General features: G+C 36.1%; 1 protein-coding gene across 6 annotated transcripts; it reads left to right on the top strand.

The window, feature by feature from the left end:
- The first annotated feature begins 20 nt into the window (after positions 1-20).
- Positions 21-23,514, top strand: C22H18orf54 (chromosome 22 C18orf54 homolog). Of its 6 annotated transcripts, none has more exons than XM_025273705.3 (9): positions 21-148; positions 872-968; positions 3,361-3,683; positions 4,955-5,737; positions 6,063-6,213; positions 8,851-8,953; positions 15,412-15,543; positions 15,903-15,973; positions 21,562-23,514. In XM_025273705.3, exons 3-9 carry the CDS (start codon positions 3,407-3,409, stop codon positions 21,632-21,634), a joined length of 1,590 nt encoding a protein of 529 aa, XP_025129490.3. In that variant the 5' UTR covers positions 21-148; positions 872-968; positions 3,361-3,406; the 3' UTR covers positions 21,635-23,514. The 6 variants fall into 6 exon arrangements, 4 of the variants coding, with proteins under 4 accessions (XP_025129490.3, XP_044790793.2, XP_006060269.3 ...); XR_006640498.1 differs by lacking the exons at positions 15,903-15,973; positions 21,562-23,514 and adding exons at positions 10,007-10,180; positions 11,337-11,458 and having other exon boundaries at positions 33-276; positions 15,412-15,528; XM_006060207.4 differs by having other exon boundaries at positions 34-258.
- The last annotated feature ends 253 nt before the right edge of the window (positions 23,515-23,767 follow it).

Raw genomic sequence — 23,767 nt, 5'->3', positions numbered from 1 at the left:
TCACCCCGCCCTCTTCCTAGCACCACGCATGCGCACCGCAAGTCAGCGCCATGTTGGGTCAGTTTGAAAGCTAGCGCGGGCGTAGCCCTGGGCTGTGACGGCGCAGGGAGATGCGCGCGAGCTGAGGCGGAGGCGGGGCGGCTACCCGGTAGGGATGCTTTGTCGCGTCTCCCATCCGGTGACAGCCCAAGGCTTTCAGTGGAGAGTTGTGGACGTGTGCGCTTTTCTCGTTTTTTTTATTTTTTTGGGCCTTCGTCGGTGAGTTCGGCCCGAACGGTGGGTGTATTTCCGAGGGGCGTCCCATTTCTTGACAGCCTGAGGGAGGGGAGGGCTAAGGGAAAGATGGCGGGGTGGGAGAGGGACGGCGTTTCCCGAGGCAAGGCGGGGGCTGACAGGCCGGGTGGAAAGCGGGCAGCTTCAACAGGAGGGGCTCGGAATGGGACGGAGGGGGCCTGACCTGACCCTCGGGCGCTTCCGGAGGCTGAAGCGGGCGGGGAGGGAGGCTCTCGGGCTTCGGGGGCCGCCGCCTCGCAAAGACTCAGCCCGCCCCCTCCTGTTGTCTGATAACGGTTTAGAGAAGCTGTGTCTGTGACCGCGGCGTTGGGTGGGCTGGCGGGGGATGCTGGAATCCCCGAGGGAGGGGGGTCCTGGTTCATTCAGGGCGCAGGCTTTGAACCCGAAGATGCCCCTCAGCAGGGGCGCCAGCGATCTTCACTTTCCAGGGTCATTAAGTCTTGTTTTTGCGGCAACCACAAACACGTTCATTTTCCTAACATAAATCACAGAGCCTTTGAGTCGTTTGTTTATTATTTCCTGTGAGCTGTTACCATATTGGTTGGTTAACGCTGTACGTTCTGCGTTTAAATCAAAGGTAGTTGAAACCACTGGCCACTCGTTTCAGCATTATATTCGTCGAAATGATGGATTTCCTTTTGGAGCGGCATGCTGAAATGTTTACGGAAGAAACGGTAAGAGACAGCGAATTTGCTTCAAAATAATTCTGTGGCGAACGTGAGGAGAAGTGGGTGGATAAAGAGTGTGGTTGTGTTGGTTATTGATGCAGAATGAGGGTGCCCAGGAGTTGACTTAAATTTTCTTCTTTTGTGTACTTTTGGAAACTGCCCAGTAATAATTCAGTCGTGGGTTTTCTTTTTGCTTCTTGTGAATTAAGATAAATGTTATTACCCAACTTACTGAGAACTGTAACCTAACAGCTTTCCCTTTTAGGGTTTTGTTTTTGTTTTTAAGATTGTGTAAAATAAAATATAAAATTGGTAACCTGTGCTGTGTTGGAGTAAGGGAGGAAGTGTTTGGTCAGGTTTGTCATCCAAGCAATGTTTACTTGAGAAGATTTAAAATCATTAGAAAGGTGAAGAAAGGGCAAAGCTGACTTGGTCTAGCCGTATCAGAACATTCAGGGAAATAACAATTATCTTACATTCTACTGATGCTTCGGTTGACTACTGTCAACTCTGACCTTTTTCTCTTCTTAAACTGAAGACTTTCTCACTGTTCTAAAATCAAATTTGACAGCTATTGAAATTACATTAAATATTGTTATAACTTAAACATTCCCAAAATTATAACCCCCGATTGAGGGCGGGAGGAGAAGGGGACGACAGAGGATGATGGTTGGATGGCATCACTGACTCAATGGATATGAATTTGAGTAAACTCAAGGAGTTGGTGATGGAAGGGGAAGCCTGGCCTGCTGCAGTCCGTGGGGTTGCAAAGAGTCGGACATGACTGAGTGACTGAACTGAACTGAAACATGTTATAATATCATAGCATATGATAAGTCCGAGACATTAAGCTTTCATTTTTACTTCAGAAAATCCATAATTTGATTCTAAAAGAATGTCATATTATTTACTGAAGTAGTCCCTGTTCATTTGTTGCTGCTGCTGCTGCTGCTAAGTCACGTCAGTCGTGTCTGACTCTGTGCAACCCCCTAGACGGCAGCCCACCAGGCTCCCCCATCCCTGGGATTCTCCAGGCAAGAACACTGGAGTGGGTTGCCATTTCCTTCTCCAATGCATGAAAGTGAAAAGTGAAAGTGAAGTCGCTCAGTCGTGTCTGACTCTTAGCCCCATGGACTGCAGCCTACCAGGCTCCTCCATCCATGGGATTTTCTAGGCAAGAGTACTGGAGTGGGGTGCCAATTGCCTTCTCCGGTTCATTCTGTTACTTCTTAGGTTTTCAAATATGCTGTTGTTGCTATATTAATGTAGACTGAAATTCTCTCAATTTTAATAATGGAAAAAAAGATGAGTGCATTGAGGCAATTTTTCCATACTGTTAAGTCTCCTTCGAGAGGAGGGCTGAATCTGTTTTACATGAGAATTGAAAATAGGGTAGTATCAAAAAACGAATGTCAGAAAAGGATTGTTAAAACTGCATTATTTTAGGAAAAGAACATTTTGCCAGCTTATTTCATGGTAAGACTTGCAGTTTATTTATCGATGAATATTGTAAATTATTTTGTTTGCTCAAATCTTTGGGGAAAAGTTTGCCTAAAGTTACATATTGTCAATTAAAATGTTAAAAGTGGATAATTAGTCTCCATTTTCCCTTCTTGTTTCAACTATGTCATTTGATGCCTTTTAAAAATTTATCAGGCTCCTACTGTGTGTAGTATATGGTGGACTTATGAGTTGAACAATATTTTGTATAGGGGAATGTTATGTATTATGATGTCATAGAGTGTATGAACATAAGAAAAGACTACGTCAGTAGTTTACAGGACTTTAAAAAAAGTGAGTATTCTTCCCTTGACACTTTCTATATAGTCTTAGATGATTTTTAAAAAAATGTATTTGTTTTTAGTTGGAGGATAATTACAACATTGTGTTGGTTTCTGCCATATCTACATGAATCAGCCATACATATGTCCCCTCCTTCTTAAATCCCCTCCCACCTTCCACCCCACCCCATCCCATACCTCTAGGTTATCACAGAGCAGCAGATCTGAGCTCCCTGCATCATTCATCAGATGATTTTTGTATATATAATTCCTAGCATATATTAGGTGCTCAGTACATGGAGAAGGAAATGGCAACCCGCTCCAGTATTCTTGCCTGGAGAATCCCATGGACGGAGGAGTTTGGTGGGCTACAGTGCACGGGTCGCAAAGAGTCGGACACGACTGAGCGACTTCACTTCACATGTTTTCTAAATCGATGATGAAAGAATTTACAGTAATTAAAATGGAAAATATATAATGTGCATTGCCTAAAAATAATTTATAGATAATGAGTTTTATTTTGTAAAGTTGTAAAAAGTTTATACAAATTTAGTAGTTTCTCTGTGTGTGGCCTATTATTTTAATTGGAACTTTAATCTTTTCTTTTTGTATTATAGTTGTTTTTAGGAGAAATGAATAGAAATCACCAATTTTGAGGAAGCCATGGCGAAATCAGATACAAAACACAGAGTTTGTTCTCGGCAATCTTCAGTATCTTCTCTGTTAAGCTGCAACCTGAGTGGCAGTAATTCCTCTAACTCTGGCTCTTTTCAGTATAAGGATAAACTGTACAGTTCTGCATCTCAGGCTCTACAGGCCTATATTGATGATTTTGATCTAAGCCAAATGTGTCTTGGTGCAAGCACTGGAAAGATTAACATTGATAAATGTTCTGCTAATATGCCGGAATTCTCCAACTACATTTGTAAACCAAACAATGGTATGCTTTTATCCTTTGTTTTCTTTTTACCTATTGATTTAAAGAATTTTGAGAGATGTATAGTAGTCTTAGAAAATTAGATGCTTTATTTTGTTCTTTTGGAATAAAAAATGACTTGTAATGTTGAGATCTGTATATATTTCTTAAATGATTCTGTGATTTTTGGTTCTCTGGAGTTTTGGGGTAAAGATCCTCTTTTAACTTTGGAGTAGAAGCTCATAAAATGCAACTAGTAATAGCACATGGCTGATTATAAACCCTTAAGCCATTCTGTTACAGTGTAATGGACAGAGCATTGACTTGGTGGTTCTAGCTTTCATGACCTAGCTTAATGACTTTGAGCAAATCTCAGCCTTTCAGAATTTATACTTGATCAGTTCAGTTGAGAGGATAAGGCTGTATTAGTCTTCTTGTCTGTATTCTGTGGGGCAGTAACATTCACAGGATGTTAAGGATTTTTCCGTGGTCAGAGGTCCACTGGGGCTTCCCTGGTGGATCAGTTGGTAAAAATTCCACCTGCAATGCGTGAGACCTGGGTTCGATCCCTTGCTTGAGAAGATCCCCTGGAAGAGGACATGGCAACCCACTCCACTGTTCTTGCCTAGAGAATCCCCATGGACAGAGGAGCCTGGCAGGCTGCAGTCCATGGGGTTGCTAAGAGTCGGACACGACTGAGTGACTAAGCACAGCACAGCACGGTATCGAGGTCCGTGAAGACAAGTTTGAAAAATGCATCTGTTGATAACCCAGTTAACACTTGACTGACCCCTAGGGTGAAAAAAGTTTACATCAACTGTTAGAAAAAAGTGGGCAGTATATTCCAGAACAGGAGAATTAGAACAGCTGTTCTGTGCGTGTGAATGCTATTTCAGGGTTAGCAAGCAAGAAAGCAAATTATTTTTTCACCTAGTTTAATGACTTGTTTTTTTTCCTGTGTTGAAGCCAGTTGAGTGACCGGTATTCATGTGAGTGTATTAGTGCATTGGGTGTGTCTAGATGAAGAAACTGTAAATTAAAGAATATGAGAATATTTAGGAGGCTGGAAAGCAAAAAGTGTAGCAAGTAGTTAAATTGAAGACATATGAAGGAAAAAAACCATATCCAATTACATCAACCTATACCTTTCAGACTTTTAATCAAAGCTTGAGTAAAGATTAAGGAAAAACAGCAAACATGATTCTTAATTCTTAATTCGCATTTACTGTTGAATGTTATGAAGTATTTTTATATGTGATACAGGAAGATAAACAGAATTCTTCTTTGTTTTTCAGCTTTTGAAAATCTTGATGACAAAAGACATTTATCCTTATCCTATAGAGGACAAACTCTTAATGACATAGACTCCATTAGTCTAACAACTGATGATCTATTAAAGCTTCCAGCAGATGGATCATTTTCTTTCACTTATTTTGGATCAGGTCACGGAAGTAGCAAGAAAAACAGGAAACATATTGGAAGACTGAGTTCATCTGACAGAGGAAAGAAGCAGAATTTTCAAGAACCAGCTGCTCTCCAGGGCAAGGATAACTTAGTTACCCCACTTGTATACACAAATATAAAAGGAAGGCAATGTGGTAGGCTGAAAAACCCAAAACTCATGAATAAGGCTAATAAAAGCGTTTCTGTACCATCTTTATCTTTTTCCAAAAAATTATCTTTTAGGGACAGTTCAGAACACAATCTTGAAAAGAATTACCCAAGATGGCTCACTAGCCAGAAGTCTGACCTTAATATTTCAGGGATAACTAGTATACCAGACTTCAAGTACCCAGTCTGGCTCTACAATCAAGACTTGTTACCTGACACAGATAGTCAAAGAATACATCAAATGTTTAAAGACGATCAGTGTTCTCCGAGGCATAGTTACCAGGCACAAAGAACTTCTCGGCTAATGAATAAATTAGATTGTTTTGAATATTCTTTTGAACCTTCAAACATTTCACATTCCTTGAGTGAGGATAAAAGATTACTGAATGAATATAAATGTGGTCCTGAACCTAGCCATTGTCTGTGTGAGAATCCGCTTCTTCCAGGATCCAAAAAGCCATTCAGTGGTAATTGTTCTGTTTTTTGTGTTTTTACTGTTTTTAAGAACCAAAGAAAGTGCTGTAAATTTGATGTAGCATCTAGGATCTGTTATATTCTTGATAGAATGCTCAAGTGATATTTTTGTTTTGAACTCGTATCGCCTTTATTTATGTAGTAGAAAAAGGTCTTATTTTTTCTTTGTGTCACAACACATGTCACATTTTAACATAGCTTGCTATTGTGGATATTTTTATATTCCAAATAATGTAAATTCTTGTTGCCTTTATAAGATTTTACTATGCTTTGCATTTATTTCTTTTCTTAAAGAATTAATGTAATCTTTTAAATTAGGTGACAAAATTGAATTGCTTATCCTGAAGGCCAAGAGAAATCTAGAGCATTGTACTGAAGAGTTACCAAAGACTGTGAAAAAGGATGACAGTCCTTGTTCATTAGATAAACTTGAAGCGGAAAGATCATGGGAAAATATTCCTGTTACTTTGTAAGTTAAAATGCAGCATTCAGTTTTCCAAGTGAAGAATGCCATGTGCACATCTGATTTCATCTTTAAGTAACTTAATGATAATTAACAATGGTAGTATCATGGTATTTTTATAGAGCATAACTTTCAGTGTTGTTTGCTTTAGATCGCATTTTTCATTAGTTACCACAAGAAGGTGGTAACTTTAGGTACCTTATATAACTTTTGTCTTTGTTACATGATCCTTTCGTTGCACTATAAAATATTGATATATGTTTAATAGGAATTAGAACCAAAAGCAACGCTTTTGCAAATGGAGAAGGCTATTAAAATTTTACTACTTTCTTTTTTCACTTTTAAGTTTTATCTCCCTCTATATTCTCTATATTTTAGAATATTCATTTCTCTTCATTTACATTTTAATATTTTTCAATCATTATTTTCCATAAATGATGGTACAATTTTTGTATAGTAAATGTTTGAAGTTTCTAAGAGTGTTTTCATTTGTGTGCTAAACCTCTCTGTGATATAGTTGCTCAGAATAATTTAAAAAGTGTTTACCCATGAATGTGAGCATAGAGGAAGAATCTAGGAAAGCTTCTTCTCTCAGTGATATTAATTCCATGTCAGAAATGCATTCTTTGTAATCCTAAATCCTGTCCTAGGCTCTGACAATTTAATATCTTCAATTGTCTAAACCTTCATTCTGTTTAGAGTTTATTTCCTGACTCCTTTGATTAGTTCTCAGTTGAGCGTCTTATTTTCTTAAATGTGGTCATTGACTGTAATTGCAGTTTAGAATCTTGATTCTGTCATTTCCTTGCTGAGATTTTGTACAGGTTGCTTCTACTTTGGGGTTGTGAGGATTCAGTTGACTAGAAAATAAATATAAGGTACTTAGGACAGTTTCTGGTTTATGACGCTCCCTTGTAAATTGTAATAGTGGTGGTGATCATCCAGAATATTTTTTGTTTGTTCAGCTTCATTTCGCAACTGTTGGTTCATTAATGTGTTTAAAAAAAAAACTAGGATTAATAATTAGTTCACTTAATTCTTAAACAGTTCTCTTATTTTTCATATTTACTAATTTCTTATTTTCTTATCAGTTGGTTGTATTGTGTCTGTATTTGTAAAATCCTATAGGGTGAGCAAATATCAGAGGTGTTTAAATTGAGTAAAGTTTTTGAATATACTAAATGTATTTTGTAATTAGATACTATGACTTCTGACTTGTATAATTATTGTTAATGGTTTGCCCTAGTTCACTTTCATGCATTGGAGAAGGAAATGGCAACCCACTCCAGTGTTCTTGCCTGGAGAATCCCAGGGACGGGGGAGCCTGGTGGGCTGCTGTCTATGGGGTCGCACAGAGTCGGACACGACTGAAATGACTTAGCAGCAGCAGTACCATCATATTATGATGGATATGTTTTACATAAAATTATTGATGGTGTGATAAGGTATAGATTTGACTTCAGTGTGATATTGATAAATTATTAACTTGTCATTAAAAACAAAATTGACTAGGTAATAGTGTGCTAAAAGAATAACCACAGCCAGAAAATTGTTTTTGTTTTTTTGGTTTAACTTTCTGTAATAGAAAATGTCAAACACATACAAAAGTAGAGGAATAGTATGATGATTCCATATGTATCCAGCACTCATTTTTTTATAATCAGATAAATGCTTTTTTGATGATAGTTGGTGGATGTACAAACTCTTTGGTAAAGAATGGGAGGAAAAACTACTTGGGAACAAGAAAAAGTTCATAGTAAATTACAAATCAGATGAGTGAATAATGAAGAACTGCTAATTACTGAGAAAAAAATTTGCATTATGATGTTTAAGTGTTTTAAGAGTCTTAGATATGTGACACGAGTTAGAAACACATATTGATATATAAATGAGAGAGATAGAATGAGTTTATTCTCTGCAGCTAATGGAATTTTGTTCTGAGAAAATTTTTATTTTTGCTGGGGATGCACTTTGCTTCCCCTTGAACAGTAAGAAAAAAACTTATTTATTGAACTTCTTTTAAATGTCCCAGGTATGGAGAGTTAAATTTATGTAGTGTATGAGATAAGAAGGACTGCAAATGTAGAAACTGAAGTGAAGGTAAAGTTTTGTGAAGTCATACAATGAGTGGGATTGGGATTTGAACTCAGGAATTTTAATTTCAGAATTAATCCTTCTCCCACTTTAATCTGTCCTTAGTGCCAGTTCTAGAGAAGTCTTTCCTGTTGCTTTGATGTAGGAGCATGTAGTTCCATCTTAATAGAAACTTATAAATTTGTGGGGGCTTTGTGTATTAATATTGAGTGACCAAAAATGTTTAGTTGGAAAAATGTTCTGCTTGTTTCAAACAAATGTGCTTTTGGAGGATATGTATATTTGAAGGCTCATTTATTTAATTAAAGACTAATGTCTTCAGTTTCTTTATCTTTTTCCTTAAAGCTTTATAGGAGAAGCAAGGAGATAGGGCATGATGAAGGAAGAAGTTTAGGGAGAAGATGAAGGAATTATCAAGCAACATCCATAGGAATCCTATCTATAATGGTTACTTCATGATGACCATTTAAAATGATAACAGTCAGTTATATACTGTCTAATTTTTATCAATTGGGAACTTATATACTGTCTTGTATCCTTAAATCCTAGCAAATCTCCTGTTCCTGTTAATACTGATGATAGTCCTCAAGAAATTCCAAAGACAAAGTATGCTAATGAATTCCTTGAAGATTTTTTAAATGATGATAATCAGGTGGGTGACGTTAAATCTTTTTATGTTATTAAAGGAATATTTATGACTAATTTATAGATACTAATTTCTAAGTTAATTGGATATTATAACACAAAAAATGGCTCAAATCCTTTCTTCCCCAGCACATATCCATGAGACCATCATTCCTAGAATTACTGATAATTTTAGTATTCTGAAGTAGAGGGACCTGGGATTGAACTCTCTGGGGAGCCTAAATTGTCATTACAGTGATTTCTTTTTTTTTTTTTTCCTGGAAAACATGTAAAACAGCACCTTACAGAGTAAATTATATTTTCCCATAGGGCAGTTGCTTATTGAGAGTTGTGTTTCTAAGATACAGTTATACATCTGTTTAATTTAAAATGAGAAATTTATCACTCAGCTTTATAAAATCAGCACATGTACATCTTGCAAGTAATCCTGAAACAAAGTGTAAATGTTTATATATGTACGTAAGGAATGATTATAATACGATTTATAATTTTAATTCATGGCTGTTGAATATTAAATATACTTTTGAGATACTGACATCTGGAAGATTTGAGAGATTAAACATTCCAGACAAAAATTAGCTAAAAATTTTAATATATATCTTTTCCTTCAGTGAAATTTACTAGAGAAAGTAGAGGTTGTCAGAATATGTCTGACCTTAGTGCTCTAATAAGATACTATAGCAAATGCTGGGTAAGTGAAACTTAATTATCAAATATTTATTTGCCAGATAAATTTGAGTACCAAACACTTTTCTAGGAATTGTATTCCTAATGGTGAATAAGAGAAGAATCCTTGCCTCTTGGATTTTTTATTCCAAGTTGGACAGAGGAGCTATATCAAAATGAAATAGGTAATGGTGACTGAATAACAACAACAAACAGTAATGTATAAGTGCTGTGCTCAGTCATGACTGACTCTTTGCAGCCCCATGAACTACAGCCCACCCGTCTCCTCTTTTCATGGGATTTCTCAGGCAAGAATACTGGAGTGGGTTGCCATTTCCTACTCCAGGGGATCTTCGCAATCCAGGGATTGAACCTGTGTCTCCTGCATTGGCAAATGGATTCTTTACACCATTGTGCCACCTGGGAAGCCCACATATAAAGGAGAGTCTTATAGATGTTGTGAAGAAAAACTGATTGAGATCGAGAAACGAGGGCAGAGAAATTTTAGCTGGAGTGGGCGGGAACGGCCTCTCTTGTGAGGTGATGTTTGCATCAAAACCTAAAGTGAGTACGTCACACATGTACTCGTAGGGAAATAACTTTTCATTTAGAGGGAATCATTAAGTGCAGAAACCCCAAGGCAGAAAAATGTTCAAGGAAAATGAGAGTCCAGTCAGTGTAGCTCAGTCAGAATGAGCAAGGAAGAATGGTTAAGAGATAAGATGGTAACCAGGAGTCAGATCGTGTAGGTATGTAAGCAATGGAATGAAGATTTTACATTGTAAGTGTGATGAAAAGTGCGTGGAGTACTGTGGAGGAATGAAACGATCAGATCTACATTTTAAAATATGAAGTGGCAGTGGTATGGAACATAGACTTGAGAGGAGCTGGGGAAGGACAAGGAACCCAGTTAGGAGGCTTTAGCCATCTTTCAGAATAGGGATTGTAAAGGCTTGGGTTAGGTGGGAGCGTTAGAAGTGGTCAGAAATAGTTAGACTTGTGATGTGTTCTTAAGGTGACTGGGTAGGATGGAGACAGAAGATTCAAAGGGTGAGTCCCAGATGTTTGAGCCAAACAACTAAAGCAGTGGGTGGTACAGTGTACTTAGTTGAAGTGAACCCTGGTGAAGGAACAGATCTGTGTAAATTTTGTAAAGTTTGAGATGGGTGACCATTAAATACTAACCAGCCAATGCCTTTTCTTCTGCCTTTACACACACACCACCTCACTACCACTGTGTTTTTTAATTTTTAAATAGTTTTAAATTTATAGAAGGTTGCAAAAATAATATAGATAGTTCCTGTCACCCTTCTCTCAGCCTCCCTAATGTTAACATCTCACTGACCATAGTGTAATTTTCACATTGGCATAATACTGTTACTAAAACCACAGACCATATTCTGATTTCGCCAGTTTTCCTGCCAGTGTCCTGTTGCAAGATGTAGCATTGCATTTAGTTGTCGTATCTCCTCAGTCTGCTTCAGTCTTGACAATTCCTCAGTCTTGTCTGTCATGATCTTGATACTTTTGAAGACTTAATGGTCAGTTGGTTTTTTTCTGTAGATTGTTCCTCAGTGGGGTTTATCTGACGTTTTCTCATGATTAGAATGGGGTTATGAATTTTTAGCAAGAATGCAACAGAAATCATGCTGTGCCCTTCTCAGTGCATCATATCAGAGGGGTCATGATGTCATTGATAATATTGATAATGTGTCTTAATTCAGGCTGCTGTAGCAAATATGCCATAGACCAGATGGCTTAACAACAGACATTTGTTTCTCACGTTTCTGGAGGCTGAGAAGTTCAGATGAAGGTGTCTGGTGAGATCCTGCTTCCTCGTTTTCAGGTAGCCATCTTCTTGTATCGTCATGTGGAGAGAGCAGAGAGGGAGCAAGCTTTCTGTGTCTTTTCTGTAAGGGCACTAATCCCGCTCGTGAGAATTCCACCTTCATGACATAGTTACTTCATAGAAGCCCCTCCAAGTGCCGTTATGTTGGGATTAATTCAAATTGCACATTTGAATTGTAGGGGGCACACACATTCAGTCTAGAGCAGTATACTGATATGATAATATGTAATTATCGTAGAAATTTATTTTTTATATTTATTTATAGATAATTTATATTTATTATAGATAAAACTATAATAATATGTTAGTACTGGTGATATTAGTCTTGAACATATGGTGCCTACTGGCTTTCTCTTTAGTAAAATTAGAGTTTCCCCTTGTAATTCATAAATATCTTAGGGAGATGCTGTGAGACTGTGCAAGTATTAATAGTCTCAAACTTCCATCCACTGTTTTTAGCATCATTGGTGGATCTTGTTTTTTTGTCTGAATTATTAGTTGAAATTCTTGTGTAATGAGCTCTTCCTCCCCATTTATTAAACTGTTTTTATTGGGACTCAGATTTTTTTTTTTAAACTTTTTCTTTTATATTGGGGTATAGCTGATTAACAATTTTGTGAAAGTTTCAGGTGAACGGCAAAGGGACTCAGCCATATATATACACGTGTCCATTCTCCCCCAAATTCCCCTCCCATCCAGGCTGTTACATAACATTGAGCAGAGTTCTATGTGCTGTACAGTAGGTCCTTGTTGGTTATCTATTTTAAATAGATAGTGTGTACATGTCCATCCAAACTCCCTAACTATCCCTTCCCCCCAACATCCCCTCCCTCAACCCCCCTAGCAACCATAAGTTCATTCTCTAAATCTGGGGACTTATAGATACTTAATTCTAGGTTTGAAAGAAAGAAAAGTGAAAGTGAAGTTGCTCAGTCGTGTCCAACTCTTTGTTATCGCATGGACTATAACCTGCCAGGCTCCTTTGTCCGTGGGACTTTCCAAGCAAGAAAATTGGAGTGGGTTGCCATTTCCTTCTCCAGGGGATCTTCCCTACCCAGGGATCGAACCTGGATCTCCCACACTACAGGCAGACTCTTTACCATCTGAGCTACCAGGGAAGCCTGGTATTATTTTCTAGGTTTACAATATAATGATATTATTTTGCTGCTTAAATTGTTCCAGTTTAGGCCATAAGAGTTGCCTCAGGTTGGCTCTTGTATCCTTTCAACATGTCCCTATCATTTTTTGAGGACTTCTTTGAGGAGCCATGGTTTCTTTTTATTTGGAAACTGTGTTTAGAAACTAAGATCTAGGCACGAGTTGTGCTTATTGCTCCTGGGTTCTTTATGCTAGACTTTCTCAGCAGGCAGACTTAGAAAACATGTTTACTAACCCACATATACATGTATACATGTTTCTATATCTATTTACATATGTATTAATATATTTTATGTGTAGGTATAAAATCATGAGTTCATACTTATACTAATTCCAGTTCAATACCACGGTATTAGTTTTAGCCCTTTCTGTTCTTTATTTATAACTTCCTTCTCCTCTGGTAAGAATCTTTGCTCTTATTATCTATAATAGATTTACTTGTTTTTTCAGTCTTAGCATATGCATAGTTTCAGAATTGCTGTAAGAAATAGATTTACTAGCTAAGTTATATCGGAGAAGGCAATGGCACCCCACTCCAGTACTCTTGCCTGGAAAATCCCATGGATGGAGGAGCCTGGTGGGCTGCGGTCCATGGGGTCACTAGGAGTCGGACACAACTGAGCAACTTCACTTTCACTTTTCACTTTCATGCATTGGAGAAGGAAATGGCAACCCACTCCAGTATTCTTGCCTTAAGAATCCCAGGGACAGGGGAGCCTGGTGGGCTGCCGTTTATGGGGTCGCACAGAGTCGGACACGACTGAAGCGACTTAGCAACAGCAGCAGCTAAGTTATATTGTTGATGTGTGATTCTCTTTGTCTTTGGGGCTTCCTTAGTAGCTCAGACAGTAAAGCGTCTGCCTGCAATGGAGGAGACCTCGGTTTGATTCCTGGGTCGGGAAAATCGCCTGGAGAAGGAAATGGCAACCCACTCCAGTATTCTTGCCTGGAGAATTCCATGGACAGAGGAGCCTGGTGGGCTGTAGTTCATGGGGTCTCAAAGAGTTGGACACGACTGAGCGACTAACACACACACACTTTTTGTCTTTAGTCGTATGATATCCAAAGTGTTCTTTAACAAAGTTACCTTGGTTAATTATTTTCTGCTCAACTTTCAGTGTGGTCATGTTGTTCATTTGTAATATTGTTAGGTCATTTTTTTATTGTGTAAATTGGGTTATTCCCAAATTTTGTGTGGTTTAAATGGTTGTTTCTTGAATATGTGAAATAGTACTATAGTTCTAAGAGTCAAGCTATACCAAAAGATGTACTCAGAGGCATTCACTCCCAGGATTTAATGCCAAGTCTCAGAACAAATTCTATCAAACATACTGAACAGCATTTATTAAACATTCATTCATGAATGACACACAACAGTTCATATGATCTGTTTTTTTCGTTTTCTTGTTTTTGGTACTCTGACCACAGTTTTGCCTGAAAAGTTCACTCAAGGCAGACACCAAATTTCAGAGGCAAGCCTTTGTAACTTTTTTGGTTAGCATTAGGCAGCTAGAATTTCTTCTAAACCAGTGACTGGATGCAGATCATTTAGCGATAACGCCTCAAGTGCTGTCTCCAAGGTTGTAGGAGTATAAACCAAACTAAATCCTTATGCTGTTTCTTTTTCTTCTTTTTTAAAATTTTGCTAAAGTATTCATAATATTTTGACCATTTTTAAGGGTATTGTATATAGTTCTGTGCATTAAGTATCTTTACATTGTTGTGTACCCATCAGCTCTATCTATTGCTAGGACTTTTTCATCTTTACCCACTGAAACTGTACTCATTAAACACTTAACTACCCATGCCTGTTTACCGCCATGCCTGTTTACTACCCTCTGCTGGCACCATTCTACTTTCTCTTGATAAAGTTGATTATTCTGGAAACCATGTATGTTTTAGTCTGCTGAGGCTGCCATAACAAAATGCCATAGGCTAGGTGGCTTAAACAATAGATACTCAGTTCTCACGGTTTTGGAGGCTTTCAAATTATCTCAGATCAAGATGCTAACTTATTATTTTACTGGTGAAGGCCCTTTCCCTAACTTGCAGACAAACCACCTTCCCACTGTGTCCTCACATGGCCTTTCCTTGGTCTCTTAATCCTATGGTTATCAGGATCCCACCTTTATGACCTGACTTAACTTAATTACCTCCTTATAGCCCTGTCTCTCAATACAGCCACATTCAGTTAGGTTTCATCATGAATTTCGGGGGTGGGGTGGGGTGGTGGGTGTGGGAAAGGACACAAATTCAATCCATAGCATAGTATAAGATAAATCATATTTTTCTTTTTGTTATCGACTTACTTCATTTAGTGTAATGTCCTCAAGGTTCATCCACGTTGTATCAGAATTTCCTTCCTTTCTTAGAATGAAGAGAACACCATTGTGTATTTGAAATGCTAGTTCTTGTTCAGTTGATATGAGCATCATTTACACACTTGAAAGTAGCATGTTGGCTTACCTGCTTCTAAGGACCTTTCACTTGTAAATATCTATGATTTTAAATGTGGTAAATGAATGTGTTGCAAATGTAAACATGCACCATTCATGTAAAAGAACAAGGACTAGAAAGGATTTGCCAGCATTTTAATAATGATTGTCTTTAAGTGACTCCGTCTGGGGACTGGGTAAGAGGAGGTTGAGTTACAGTTTTGATTTGGTAAAACACTTTATTGACATGTATTATTTGGATTTTGCATTAATTTTATATTGTGGGGAAATAATGCAGAATATAACTTTTCCCCTTAAGAATTTGAGTGGTTTATCATTCATGTGTTTTAACTTTAGAGCTGTACCCTTTCTGGAGGGAAACATCATGGACCTGTTGAAGCCCTGAAGCAAATGTTATTTAATCTTCAGGCAGTGCAAGAAAGTTTCAATCAGAATAAAACTGCAGAGCCAAAAGGAGAAATTAAACAAGTAAGCATAAACTTAATTTATGAATTGAAATTTATGAATGCGAATTGAGATCTGTGAAGGATACGATTTCCTCCTAGATCTTTTTGTAGTTTTTCCCTCTAGTTTTATGTTAATAAGCATGGTATATAGTGAACAAACATTTAGAGGCATACTTTAGGACTGTTGCAAAATAAAGTTATATTTTTAGAATTAAAAGTATATATATTTAAGCTTTACTGAAAATTATTTACTAGATTTATTTCCTTGGGAATACAGATGATATTTTTAATGTGTTCTTATTAATCACATATTAAATAACATTTGTTTGTAATTATATAATATTTTTACTATTTCATTATATTTGGTGTTTTCAATAATAGATCTCAGAGGATGATCTCTCTAAATTACAGTTGAAGGAAAGTATGGCTCCTATTACTAGGTCACTTCAAAAGTAAGTGTTCTCTGTTAATTTCTGAGTATGTTATGAATACAAATCTGTTTTAGTCATTGCTTTGATTGAAATCAGAAGGTTATAGGATGGAATTAAGTAGCTCTAAGAAGGAAGACATGTACTAGGTATATTTAAGCTTCCTGGAGCATGTTGTTTAATCCTGAGACTTTTCTCTTAAACGTGTGCTATTTTCTATTTAAAATATTCTTATGGCTTAATGAGATAACTGTGGACACTTAAAATACAATAGATGTGAATGGCTTGGAGAAGTTTTCTTTTTCCCTTCTGAGTAACATCAACAGTTTGAGAGAGCGTTGGTGTGGGCATTCTGGACGAACAGCTTGTGCTTGAAACATGTTGTCCTGTGTTCTCTCTAGAAGAGATAAGTAATTGTATCGTTGTTTAATATGTCTTTGCAGAAATCTAAAGGGAATATTATGCTCTGGATGTAAAGATAGGTCCAGATGCCCTAAGGTGTTAATCTACTTATTTTCTTAGTTACATTATCTTAAAAGTTGGAAAGAATGCAGTTCTTTCCTATAGTCATGATATTGATAGATGAGAAGGTTATATTTTATGGATTTGGTTGTGTGAATATGCTGCTGCTGCTGCTAAGTCACTTCAGTCGTGTCCGACTCTGTGCGACCCCATAGACGGCAGCCCACTAGGCTCCTCTGTCCCTGGGATTCTCCGGGCAAGAATACTGGAGTGTGAATATGAAGTGCCCTCAAAAGATGGAATATGCAGCTTAGTAAACACTAAGATTAAAATTTTTTACTTTGTAACATTATTTTGCTTGACTGTAAGTGGGCTAGACAAATACTGACTACCTTTTGTCCTTTCAGAATTGCTTAGGATTCTCTTATGTAAGGAAGCAGTGAAAAAGTGAAACCCTAGACATGTAAATTTGTAATTGTCATGAGAAAGATATGTATATCATTTTTGTTTGCATACTTTAAAAAATATGTATGAATTTCTGCCTCTATTCTGGGTAGAAATAATCCCTCTTTCTTTGTTGCTTGCCATAGTCTTGGCTGTAATGTTTCATATCTAATAGGATTCAGTGAGTAATGATACTAATAACTAACCTTTATTGAACATTTACCAAGTATCAGTGTTCTTAGTGCTTTTGTATGTAATTCATGTGATTTTTACAACCCCGTGAGGTAAGTACTATTATTTGTTTCATAATACAGATCAAGTAATAAAGTAACTTGCCCAAGGCTGCCTGGCTAGTAAAACAGCACTGGAATTCAAACCAGACAGATTCTACAGTCTGTGTTCCTAATACTACTCTCATTAATGATAGTGGTGCATTATCCTTTTAGTCTCCGTGCAGTGCCTCAATTGATTATCTTGGATAAAGACCTCGTTCTGCTTTAAAATTTAAAGTAGATGACCTCAAGCTTTCCACACTTAAAAACATTGATATTGAACTTGTGTCACAAGACTTTAAGTGTATTTTCTGAGTTAAAGTACATAGCCCAGAAGATGTTTTTCTTGGTGGAAATGAACTCTGTCCCATATGTAATTAACCACAAAAATTGATACTGATTGTACAGGTGCTTTTACCATTTTCTATAATTTTTTTTTATAGTAATAACTTTTTTCTAGCTTAGACCATTAGTAATCTTGTCTGCTGCTGCTGCTGCTGCTGCTAAGTCACTTCAGTCGTGTCCGACTCTGTGCGACCCCAGAGACGGCAGCCCACCAGGCTCCCCTGTCCCTGGGATTCTCCAGGCAAGAGCACTGGAGTGGGTTGCCATTTCCTTCTCCAATGCATGAAAGTGAAAGTGAAGTCGCTCAGTCATGTCCGACTCTTAGCGACCCCATGGACTGCAGCCTACCAGGCTCCTCCATCCATGTGATTTTCCAGGCAAGAGTTCTGGAGTGGGGTGCCATTGCCTTCTCCAGTAATCTTGTCTACAGAAGGCCAATTTTAGAGAGTAAGAGTCCAGTTTTGTTAGATGGGTCTTAGCTGTTGATTGTTTTGGATTAGCTGAAGCAACCTTAATTTGGCTTTTATTTTACATTTTGAAAGTATTATCAGTAAGGCATTTGTAGTATTATGAAGTAAGTTTAGATTTATGAAGAAAGCATGTCATTTCCCCTCTCCCCCTTATTTTCAGTCTTTAGATAAGACTGATTTAGGGACAAGTTAAAATTAATTCAGTCTCAGAATTCCTCTTACTAGACTGCAAAATATTCTGTTTAGGATTATGGTCATCTTTTCATACTTTAAAGGACCCAACTTTTGCCTAAGTTATAGGTTGTATTTTAGGCGCTTTAATTACTTTTCTAGGGTGTTTCTCCCCAATCCTCAAATAACTGGATTTTCTTTCTAACAGTTTGGATTGCTAACCAGTTCATTAAAATATCTTTTTTAGCTTTAGGAAATTCCAAGATCTTAGTATGGGTTCTGTTTACTCTCCTGGACACAGTTTTCTTAGGTTCTCCTATTAGAAATAACAGAGATAAAGGTTCATTGGACCTGAAGTATAAATGGCTGATACAGCTTAAAATGTTATTTTTTCCAGAAAGATTTTGCTTTTAGTAGGAATCAAAGTTATATTTGTTTTGTATCCCTATAATACTTAGTTTGTCTTATGCATTTGCATATTAAAATTATCATCTTTAAGCAAATGAAAGAATTGGTTTTTGAGCCAGTACCTTTTCTAGGATCTTTTATTATGTCATATAAGCTTAGGTTGGTTGTAAAAAATGAGCAGTTGCATATTGTTCACACGCTATAAAGGTGAGCAGTGGTGGATGATTGCAAAATTATCAGTCCTCCAAAAATAATTTGGTTTTGGCCTCAGGACATGTAGTTTTGTATATAAATTGGAGATGAATGTGTAAGAATTCTCAATAATAAAGGACATGCTGTGAAGACCATGCTTAATAATAGCTGGAAAATTGTCTTGTTTCTCAGATCTCCTTTCCTGCTCAGTTTTCTGGTGTTCGTTCTATACTAGGGATAGACAGAATTAGCTCTCAGACTTGTAAAACATGACCCTAAAGCAAAGATTTTTCTTTATTCTAATGTGCTCGTATGTTACTTAGATCTAGAAAATAGTAGGCAGTTTGTCTTGAAAAGCCTTTTGTTCAGTTCCTGCTGAATACTAGGCTGAATATTGGTCAGTAAACATAGTATTTAAGAGAACAGCCAATATAGTTGTACTAATAGAAAAGCAAATGTGAGATATCAATAAGTAAATTAATATATAACTGAATTGTCATCATATAATCAGTGTTGCTGAGTTTCTGGGGGTTGATTTGTATGTATTTGAATGGTCATTGGTAGATGCATTGTCACAATAAGAAATGAGTTTTTAAATTTCAGTTTTTAAGGTGAATGATTACTAAGTGTTGTAATATAATCCTTAAGTTGATCTTTTCCCCATTAACCTGCTTTTTCACTTTTTGACAGAAGAAAATCAAGAAAAATTTCCTTCTGCAATTTTATCCTTCCCTTCTCCCTTACTTACTTTTGAAATACCAATCACTTTTGATAGTCTAAGTAGATGGCTTTATTCTCAAGAGTTAGATGAAAGGAACTGCCAACTGATTGTATAACTGAGGTAGAGCAACTAAAGCTTTCATATTTCTACTTAGCTTTTTTATTCCTTTCCATTATTACCCCCCCCCCCTTCTACCTGACATTGTTTTTTAAAGGCATAAATATACGACATGGGATTAGAAAGGAAGCCAGTTATACTGAATTAATTATGAAAATATTTAAATACATTTCTGATTAGTAATAATAAATGCTTCTCTATTGCATTTAAAATAAGACAATACATTTAAAATACAGGTAAGTTAAAATTCATTTTGTAAAAACATGTATTATTGTGAAGATCTTTTGCAAAACTTGAATAAAAGCATTAAACAGTTGTGTGGTCTTTTACTTAACCTTTCACATGTTGATCAGCAAACGGTTAAAGAGAATATTGGAAGACATTGATGTCTGGGTCACCACTGAGACTTCACTGTTTGGTGGATGAACAACTAGACTTAAAATTTTCTAATAGTTACTAGTTATGTCATATGAACTTTTGGACTGAGACAGAAAGAATGAGAGTACCTGTGTTATAGCAGTGGATTTAATAACCTGTAATTTTGTAACTATAACTTGTAATTTTGGAATAGTCATGAGTATAGAACATACTTGCAATGACTATGTGATATGAAAATATCTCTGATTTCTGTAGCATATGAGATCACTTTAGTCTGTTGCTTACATTCATAATGGAAGGAAATGCTAATTTAGAGATAGCATTTAATGAAAATAAAGATAATCCCCTCCCCCCCAATCCCATTGTATAGATCCTTAAAATCTAAAGAATCTGTGGTCCTCCAATTTTGTAAACAATGAGATCGGATTCTAGCCGCTTGTCTTTCTGTTTCTTGAATCACAGCCTGAAAAGAAAAAGGAAGATAAGCCCCAAGTAGTATATTTACAGATTATATTCTTCCTCATAAATGTGTGTCTAGGAAGAAGAAAATTCTTTAAGTAGAGAGAGATTACTATAGGATGTAGAAATAATAAAGTCTAGTTTTACCTGTAATTGCTTAGTAACCCTGGGTAAGTTATTGTCATTTAGTTAATGAAGATGACAATCTCAAAAATTAACAGAAGCTGTTGAATGGGTGCCAGAATTCAGATTATTACATTTGAGTGAGAAGTAGAGCATGGGGAAATAGATGTGATGTAATATAGTAATTAACACTACTAGTTTTCTCCGTCTTACTCTTGGTAAAGTGGAGGATGTATTTTATTATACATCATTACAACTTTTCACTAATTTCTCACCTTAAAGATTACTGCACATCATAATTGTTACATTTTTTCTGTTTTTCTTAGTCTCTTGTTTATCAGAGACATATTTTTGTATGGTTGATTAACTTATATTTTCTGAGTGATCCTCAAGGATCTAAAGGGTAGGGGAGAGGGAAAACTGGAAGAATACTTTCAGAGGGAGACTGGAAAGTTAAGGGTCCCTGTCTTCTTGGTTTGTCTGAGGAATGATTGGGAAGACCAGGTTGCTAGTATACTAACATTATTCAATGTAATTGTCATTTGTTTTCCCCATGCTCAATAAAAATGAGTTTTCCTCAATTGTAACTGATTCTTTAGTGCTATTTTTAAAATTTTAGCTGCCTTGAATGTATATGTTAAAAATGAATTATGTCCTTTATTCTTAAATGATATACATAGTATATCAAAAGGCATCATCTCACTCTGAAAATCACATGGAAAAGGTGTTTTAAGTGTGATACAAATAATACCTGTTATTGTTTTTTATTAGGCTACTTGGTACACTTAAAAAGAAAATCTTTAAATGTCAAACATAAGTTTTTATGTGTTTATAGAATTTTAGGTGAATTATTTTAGCCTTGAGTTACTCAGATTGCAAGGTTTTGTAAAGAAAAATTTTCATAGTTTTGATGCTAAACATATTCCGTAAGTTTCTCTCTCGTACTGAGTTTGAAGTTAATAAACAATGTAATGACCCTTTCTTACTGTCTGCATTACCTATTCAGTCCTTGATGTTGGTTGATAATGTGTTTTATACTTTTTAATGAAGGGCTTTGCACCATTTATCTCGCCTGAGAGACCTGGTTGATGATACCAGTGGGAAACAGTCACCGAAAATATGAAGAGGAAAATAAAAGTTTAACCAATAAATAGTCACCACAGAACAAAATGTATTTTTTTCATATCGCTTAAACTGACAGTTAACTATAAGCCATACGTTATTCTGTGATTGGTTCAAGTATTACATATTTTTTAAAAATCAGGCTTGAAAACATCAGTATATTTTTTTGTGGCCTCTCCTCATTTTGTGCCAAAACACCAGAAGTGAATTGGGAGGACCCATAGTCCTAGTCTGACTTTGGTCTTCAGGTTATCATATGTCGAATAGTCAAAGATGGATGATTTCTGTTCTTGAAGCTTACATGGACTTACACCTTCTTCAGCATCCTCATGATTTTATCTGATTCTGGATCATTTAGAAGCTTTTCTTGGTTTCTATCCAAAATCTCTTAAGTTAAATAGACTTATAAAGGTAGCATCCAATGTAAGGAACTTAAGGAATATAAAAATTGTTGATGTATCTTATCTATATGGAAGTATGTTATTTTCAAGTTTCATAAAGCAAACATTTAAGAATATGTTGTATTTGCAAATAACATTAATGCAGTGCTAAAAGGAATGTTGTTTTATATTGTGAATTCCAGAAAAACCTCATTTAATTAATGCTTTGATTTTATGTGAGAATATTTGACAGTACTTCACAGTTTTTAAAACATTTTGTAGGGAAGAATTTAACATTTTGATATTTTTTAGATTTAAATTTTGAGGTTAGCTCAAACTAGTAAAAACTATATTTGACCGATTGCTTTATGAAATTTGGTAACTGAAATGACTATGGAAAATCAGTAACTATATTTAAGCTATTTTGTAAATGCTGAACTTTATTTAAAGCAATCTGTAGTCTTGAAGATTTGTCACTAGCTAGAACTAAACAGAGTTCTCTAATTTTGGAACTTCTATCAAGTGAACTTCTGATAAGCAGGAAGCATGTTTATTAACAAAATGAAGAAATAAGTCATAATACGTGGCAAAATATATTTTAAAAGCCTGATGAAATTAAAGAGTATGTTTGTATGTATACAAATTAACACTACTCAAATTTTGGAGCATTTTTTGCTAGTACCTTTACTGTCAAATAAGAATTTCTAAGCACATTGGGTGAAAGAATTCCTTCCGCCTGCCCCCACCACCTCAATTTAAAACACCACATAAGACCTTTGTTGCAGAAATTACATGTCAAAGACTGTAGAGTGAATCCTGTCTTTTTTCCCTTGCCTAGTGAATCAGAGTCACTACTGTTCTTTTTGCCCAGTTTGAGAGTCTCTTGCTAGTAAGTTTGTTTGCTCTGGATGCGTTTTTGCCACCTACATTCAATTTTCTGATTATGGTCTTCTGCTTCACAGCAAATAGTTTGCATACAATGAAACAAGACATTACTTTGATGATTGCAATGTGGTCGGCTGTTAAGTGTGGATGGGTTGATTTTAAGTTGGATGAATTGAGCTTTTTAAGTGGATGAATGAATGGATCTGAGTTGAGCATGTTTCAGGGAAATCCAGAATTTGACGAATTCTAAAGGCACAGCAGATACCAGATAATTATGTATTACATGTTGATCAGACATGATATATTTAGTGTACGTAGAAGGAATCTGCAAAGGGATTGTGCTTAATGACTCTGTAACACTGATTTGGTTAGTGCTTCATTTGCAAAAACGTATCTCCAATACTAAATAAGATAAACTTGTTCTAGAATTTTAACTAATATTTTAAGAAACTTGATGATACTTATCCCAAAGTGTTTTTTTGTATTAAATATGGAAGTTTTTAGCAAAAAAAGAGAAAACTTTAAATGATTAATTGTAACCTTTAAAAAATATATCAGTGATTCAATAAGAAAAATGTAAATGATAAATGTTCAATAAATTATTTAAGGAATTTAATTAATTAAATATTTTAGCATTTATTGTTTTGAGATTTCCAAAGGAAAAAAGAAGACAATAGTATTGAGACAACTGAGTTGGGAATTTAAGGCAATTAGATTTTAAAAATAGCATTGTGAATATAAGGCTTTATCAACCTTTTTCTCTTTTAGGCGTATTGAAAAATACTGAATAGAAAACGTGATAAAACTTTAATGACATTTCAAGTTTTTAGTTGAGTATGAAAAAATTGAACAAACCTAATTACAAAAAT

This window comes from Bubalus bubalis, chromosome 22 (genome assembly GCF_019923935.1).
Source record: "Bubalus bubalis isolate 160015118507 breed Murrah chromosome 22, NDDB_SH_1, whole genome shotgun sequence".
Lineage (NCBI taxonomy): Eukaryota > Metazoa > Chordata > Mammalia > Artiodactyla > Bovidae > Bubalus > Bubalus bubalis.
The sequence above is the reverse complement of the archived record's forward strand: the minus strand, read 5'-3'. Positions and strand labels throughout refer to the sequence as shown.